General features: G+C 53.8%; 1 protein-coding gene across 2 annotated transcripts; it reads right to left on the bottom strand.

Annotated features, from left to right (window-relative positions):
• Positions 1-2715: 2715 nt before the first annotated feature.
• LOC311426348 (adenosine 5'-monophosphoramidase HINT1-like) lies at positions 2716-6308 on the bottom strand. Of its 2 annotated transcripts, none has more exons than XM_084502800.1 (3): positions 6096-6308; positions 3766-3871; positions 2716-3061 (listed from the first exon to the last, which is right to left on the bottom strand). In XM_084502800.1, exons 1-3 carry the CDS (start codon positions 6239-6241, stop codon positions 2807-2809), a joined length of 507 nt encoding a protein of 168 aa, XP_084358926.1. In that variant the 5' UTR covers positions 6242-6308; the 3' UTR covers positions 2716-2806. The 2 variants fall into 2 exon arrangements, with proteins under 2 accessions (XP_084358926.1, XP_084358927.1); XM_084502801.1 differs by lacking the exon at positions 6096-6308 and adding an exon at positions 4540-5950.
• Positions 6309-6514: the final 206 nt, after the last annotated feature.

Here is a 6514-nt window from a genome sequence, read left to right as displayed (position 1 = left end):
GAGCTCTTGGAAAGGTCAGTCTCACCTCTGTCCCTGAAAAAGCTGTTGGAACAGCTTGTTCCGGATGCCATCTCCAAGCCACTGGAAGAGAAGAAAGTTATGAGGAGTAGTCAGCATGGATTCACCAAGGGGAAATCGTGCTCGACCAACCTTGTAGCCTTCTATGATGGCATCACCAGCTGGGTTGATGGAGGGAGAGCAGTGGACGCCATCTACCTTGACTTTAGCAAGGCTTTTGACACTGTCTCCCACGACATCCTGCTAGCAAAGCTGAGAAGGCGTGGGATAGACAAGTGGACGGTAAGGTGGGTTGAGAACTGGCTGACTGGCCGAGCTCAGAGGGTGGCGATCGGTGGCACAGAGTCCGGCTGGAGATCTGTGACTAGCGGTGTTCCCCAGGGGTCGGTGCTGGGTCCGGTCTTGTTCAACATCTTCATCGACGACCTTGATGAGGGAATAGTGTCCACCCTCCGCAAGTACGCCGATGATACAAAGCTGGGAGGAGTGGCCGACACGCCAGAAGGCTGTGCTGCCATTCAGCGAGACCTGGGCGGGAAGAAACCAAATGAAGTTTAACAAGAGCAAGTGTAGAGTCCTGCACCTGGGAAGGAACAACCGCATGTATCAGTACAGGCTGGGGGATGACCTGCTGGAGAGGAGCTCTGCGGAGAAGGACCTGCGGGTCCTGGTGGACGACAGGTTGACCACGAGCCAGCAGTGCGCCCTGGTGGCCAAGAAGGCCAATGGGATCCTGGCGTGCATTAAAAGGAGCGTGGCCAGCAGGTCAAGGGAGGTGATCCCCCCCCTCTACTCTGCCCTGGGCAGGCCTCACCTGGAGTACTGTGTCCACTTCTGGGCTCCCCGGTACAAAAAAAGACAAGGATCTCCTGGAAAGAGTCCAGCGGAGGGCAACAAAGATGATACGGGGCCTGGAGCATCTTCCCTATGAGCAAAGACTGAGAGACCTGGGTCTGTTCAGCCTGGAGAAGAGAAGACTGAGAGGGGATCTTATCAATGTTTACAAATATCTTCTGCGTGGGAGACAGTGGGATTTCGCCACCCTCTGTGCAGTGGTTAGTGGGGATAGGACAAGGGGCAACGGCCTGTACTGGGTCTGGCTGGGACGTTAACTTTCCCTGCAGCAGCCCATACAGTGCTGTGCTCTGCACTTGTAGCTAGAACAGCAGTGGTATCACACCAGTGTTGCGTCTACTGCCGAGCAGCGCTGGCACAGCATCAGGACTCTCTCTAACCCTCCTAGGGGGTGGGCAAAAAAGCAAGAAGACAAACATCACCAGGGCAGCTGACTTCAACCAACCAAAGGGATATTCCATACCGTATGATGTCACACTCAGCAATAAAAGGTGGAAACAGGAAGAAGAGGGGAAGGCTGGGCTCTCGTTGTGAAGACGTCGGTCTTCCTCCCAAACACCGGCTATGCACGTTGAGGCCCTGCTTCAAGGACGTGGTCAAGCATCGCTCATTTGTGGGAAGTAGAGAGTAATTTCTTTCCTCTGCACTACTTCCACGTAGCCTTTATTTGTTTTGGTTTTTTCCTTTTTTCCCTTTCCCCCTTTCTTTTCCCCTTTCCCCCTTTCTTTTCCCCTTTAGTTACATTGTTTAATTAATAATAATAATCATTATTATCAAGGAAGGATCATATAGGACAAGGGGGAATGGTTTTAAACTAAGACGGGAGATTTAGGTTAGATATTAGGAGAAAGTTTTTCACTCAGAGGGTGGTGAGGCACTGGAACGGGTTGCCCAGGGAGGTCGTGGATGCCCCATCCCTGGGGGCTTTCAAGGCCAGGCTGGATGCAGCTCTGGGCAGCCTGTTCTAGTGGTTGTCTAACGAATCAAGTTTCTTTATGAGGAACGGAGTCACAAAAATCATTTCATTTAGCAAGTTTCAAACACTAAGAGTATTTAATAGCATTTTAACGTTCCCACGCTCCAGTAAGCCTTGAATGTAATCGCGATTAAACAAGGAGCAGAGCGAAGCCAGAGGTCTAACAAAGCACGAGAGGTGATCGCATTTAAAAGCCTTATGGTGCCTTTAGCTAATCCTTCTTCTAGTTACTGAACAACGGACTTCGTTTAGGGAAAAAAAAAAAAAAGACACTAAAAATAAACACAAAAAAAATAAAGAGAACGGCAGCCGAGTCTCGAACTTATCAGAGGCCGACTCAAGCATCCCAGAGCATTCTACATCCTGTGGGAGGAATTCCTTCTCAAAGTTGCGAAACCCACGAGGAGGACCGAAAAGAAAGCGGTAGCAAAACTCCTAGGGTAGTCAAGAACAGGCTGACAAGCACCTGTCAGAAATTACACCCGGTAGAGTTTATTCTGCCTCCTCCTCGGGACAGGGGCAGACAACAGACAATGCCTGGAAGCTTTCTTCCAACCTTATTCTTCTCTGGTTCTACATCTGCCAGTCCTCAACTCGGCTATTTCGCAATAAAAGGGCACGCTTTTATTCGGGAGCAGGGGGAAGATAGCAAGGCCTCAAACACACAGCACATCCTAGATCGTCTTAGGAAGACGGAGACCCACAGGACCGCCGAGCGCTTCTAGCTTCGCGTTCCAAATGAATGGGCAAACCACCACCTACACGACACTGTCAACGGACCAAAACATTCTGCGCACGTGCGCTCCAGGGAGACGCCGTTTTAACTTGCGGAACTATTTCCATCGGTAAGACACGCAAGACAGAGGTGATATCCCCATGCTCCATCTTTATTGTGCAAATGCTGCTCAAAAGCTCTTTATTACCCTCCACAGACAGCCGTCCAAAAAAAATAATAAATCAAACCTCAACAGGGGCTAGACTGATGGGCAACATATGAAACCTATTCGGCGGCGACCCGTACGCGTGCAGTGACGCCTGCGGTGCAAAAACCTTAGCCGGGAGGCCGGCCCAACTGACCGCCACCCAGAATACGTAGATGTACACGATAGTCTGAAGGGCCCGAGGGTGGGCATTCACAGCCATCCGGAATCCATTGGTCAGGTCCAGGTTAACAGCACACTTCTTGCCAACAACCACGAAACGCCCAAGAAGCTGGAAAAAGGAAATAACGTCACCTAACGTGCTGTGCCACGACGCACAGAATGAATGCGAGCGGAGAACCACCCACAGAACACGGTTAGCTAATCCTTCACAATTCAACCGCCGCTCTTTGAATTACCCTCTAGACAGTAACAGACTACAAAACAGTCACAGAAGCTGAATTTGTCTTGGGGCTTAAAGCCCCCGTCATAGCTTCGGGCAACGTAAGCCACTCTGGCGGAAAATAAAAGCTTCACGGTGCCTTTTCTCTTGCGTGGGCTCACAGAGCCTTGGAACTTGACTTGCATAGCTAATAGCGAAACAAACACCCAAGCGCCGCTCAACCAGCTTTCCCTTTCCTCGCCTCTGACCTGCCCAAACCCCAAGCCCTCTTCTGCATAGTCAAGGCACCACCCCCGCTGTCCGGAAACCGTGAAAACGGGCATCAGACCGCACGCCGGAACAACGCTGCTTTTTGCACTGCAAGCGCGTAGCTGGAGACGAGCATCGCTTTATATCACTGCTCTCAGTCAAAAAGCTCAACTCCATTACAAGCTAGAGGCGAAAGACTACAGCATCGGACAACCCCAAATAGCCTACTGTGCGCCCCTCTGCAACAGCCAGAGGAAAAGAGGGGACGGGAAAGAGTCTAGGAAGTTACAAACCTGTTACAGGTACAGCCAGCCTAGCAAACAGAAAGCTCCCACAGTACTCACGGGTCCGCCAGAATCGTCTGCTTCACATAACCGGACAACTGCCTTCTCAGGAAGGACTAGGAAAAAACACTGGAGCCTGAGGCGAACTATCACGGAACGCAAGGCACTGGAGGAAGAGTAAACAGTTAAAACGTAGTCGGCTTCAGAGAAAGGCAACAGCTTAAGCAAATCACTATGCCCCACTGAACTCGTCCTACCGAAGCAGATTATCAGGCGCCCCAAACGCGCACGACAAAACAGCGATTCTTCTTAAGCGAGCTTTGAATAGGCAAAGTTCTCTACCTTCTACGCACAAGACACACAAGCGGCAAACAATGGCTAACTGTCCTTCGGTTATGTCCAAATATTGCCTCGGCCAGAGGCAGGAAGGCATCTTCAAAGAACCTGGAGTAATCCGGCTGAGGCCGTATTAACTCTCCGTCCTCGAGAACGCCACGTACTCAGGGGAAGGAACGTTCCAAATTAGCCCGTTACGGCCGGACCGACGTCAGACACCTCCAGACCGAGGCCAAGGCATCACCTTCGAAACACGAATACCACCGACATGTAGGAAACCATCAACTCGCAACTACTTGCGAGGGAACTCCCCAAATCACCAGCAGACAGAAACTGCATACGGCGCCAGAAGCAGGATCCAGCGCGCAAGGTGATGGGGGCAGCGAGACAGCCGAGTACTTCAGGTTAGCGACTTCCGCTATTTTTATTTGTTTTAGATGCGACTGAAACACTGCCGATAAGACTCGATTCCACAGATGCTTTGTACTTCTTACTCACCATCGCCTTTCACTGCACGACAATCGAGAATTATAAGCCTTCCTCACGCTCCTCCCTATAACATCGCTCAACCGTAAAACAGGCCTTCGGTACAGCGAGCTAAGCAAATTCAAGACCATTCGCTAGAGCCAACTACGCTCCAAAAGCGGTTCTAAGCCCCCGCCCCCTCCCCCCACCTCAAGTTGAGACCAAGCGAGAAACTGCAACTAATTCGTCCTCCAGGAAACGCGTCGCACTAAGAGCGGTCAGAGTAGGTTGTCTGCTCTCAAGTCACTCATCAGACTCAAGTTAACGGCCTGGTTCTCCAATCAAGCACAGCGTTCAGGTTACATACGTTGCTGCAGCCAGTACGGCCGAGTCAAAACAGACGCGCGTGCGCACACACACACACACACGCACGCACACTCCTCGCGCAGCCTTCACCACGAAGGAGACAGGAAACGCGCCCTTTCGTAAAGGCGGGGCGCTACCGCAAGCACGGTTTCCGGAGAGCAGTTGAACGCTTCCAATACTCCAAACGGGCGGCAGCTGCAACATTACCGAGACCTATTAAGAAAGCGCTGTTCCAAGCAACGCGTCAACGCTTTGAGCAACCCGATCTAGTGAAACACGTCCCTGACCGCGGCAGGCGGGTTGGGCTAGATGATCTTTAAGGGTGCCTTCCAAGCCAAACCATTCTACGAGTCAGCACGCAGAGCGGGCAACGCAGCCCCTTTCACTAAGGGCCTGTTTTCCACGCTGCAGATAAACCCTGCCGTCAGAAGCAGAGGAAATCCCTAACTGTCCTATCTTTAGCATTTCAAACTTAAAAACAGCAACAACGGTTATGCTGGACACTAACTTAGAGTTAACACCTTGCAGATAACATCTGCAATTTTTTCATAACTCTCAGCAGCTGCTCACTTAGTTCCTAGCACGTTGCGGCGCACCAGCATCAGTGAACCTTGCCAGCGTGCTCTTATCACGGTCCACCTCCAGCACGGAAATGAGAGCTGGGAAGCTCTCGCAGCCTGCGGGATTGACTGGTTTCTAGGTGTTTAAGAAAGCTAGGAAAAGCTGCAATTCTTCCCTTTCACAAGCCACTTTGGAGAGAGCGCGCGCTCGTGTGCGCGGTGGGGGTGGTGCCATAACCAAAGCCTAGCACAGCCGAGCCGGGGCGTCTCTAGAACGCTATCACGAGGCGCATCAAGACCTGCATTTCTGCTACGCAGAAACGACTGATTACGGTCACTACTGCGATGCTCACTGCCTATATGCATACAGTCCGAACCCCCAAGGAGACCGACTGCGCCGGCGACCCAGTACGCGCCGTGGCACCCCGGGGGCAGGCACCGAAGAAGCGCGGCGTTTTAGAGGCGCTGCAGTAGAGAGCGCCACGAGCCGGAGAGACCCCGACCGACCGACCGACCGTCCGTCCGTCCCTCCCTCCCGCAGCAAGGCCACCACCCGCCCTGCCGCACTCCCGGGACCCGCGACGGGCCCTCGTTTCAGAGGGCCTGCGAGCGGCCGAGGGAAAGGAAAGGAAGGAAAGACTCGCACAACAACGCCGCGGCTACCTCCTCGTCCACGACCGCTCATCCTCACGGAGAACGTTGGCGGGGACCTCCTTGCCCTTGCAGGCGACCTCTCCGAAAGCTCCGAAAGCAGCGGCAGCGCCGCCACCGGGCCAGGCGGCCTGCGCCCTAACAATCCCGTCGGCCATGACGGCGCCCGCTCGGTACAACGCCCCCTCGCTTCCCGCACTCGGCCCGGCCCTCCGCGGCGCTCATTGGGCCGACAGATCGCCGCCGACCGCCCCCGCGCCTCGATTGGCTGCCTCGCCTGCCCTCTTCCCTTGTCCCCGCCCTCTCGGCGGCTCCGCTCCCGTCGACCCGGTGCTTATCGGCGCTCAGGGAGGTCGCGTGCCCTCGGGGCGCGGAGGGAGCCGACCGGGAGGGAGGAAGTGGGCGCCCGAAAACGGGCTGGGCGGCTCCGC

The sequence above is a fragment of the Aythya ferina genome (assembly GCF_964211825.1).
Source record: "Aythya ferina genome assembly, chromosome: W".
In the NCBI taxonomy this organism is placed as follows: Eukaryota; Metazoa; Chordata; class Aves; order Anseriformes; family Anatidae; genus Aythya; species Aythya ferina.
The sequence above is the reverse complement of the archived record's forward strand: the minus strand, read 5'-3'. Positions and strand labels throughout refer to the sequence as shown.

Bases quoted from the DNA above. Each gene is read 5' to 3' on its own strand.
- LOC311426348 (XM_084502800.1), bottom strand. From the start codon at position 6,241: ATGGCCGACGGGATTGTTAGGGCGCAGGCCGCCTGGCCCGGTGGCGGC. The intron at 3,872-6,095 runs GTAGCCGCGGCG...CTCTTCCTCCAG, and splicing joins GAGCGGTCGTGGACGAGGAG to TGCCTTGCGTTCCGTGATAG. The intron at 3,062-3,765 runs GTGAGTACTGTG...TCCTTTTTCCAG, and splicing joins CAGACGATTCTGGCGGACCC to CTTCTTGGGCGTTTCGTGGT.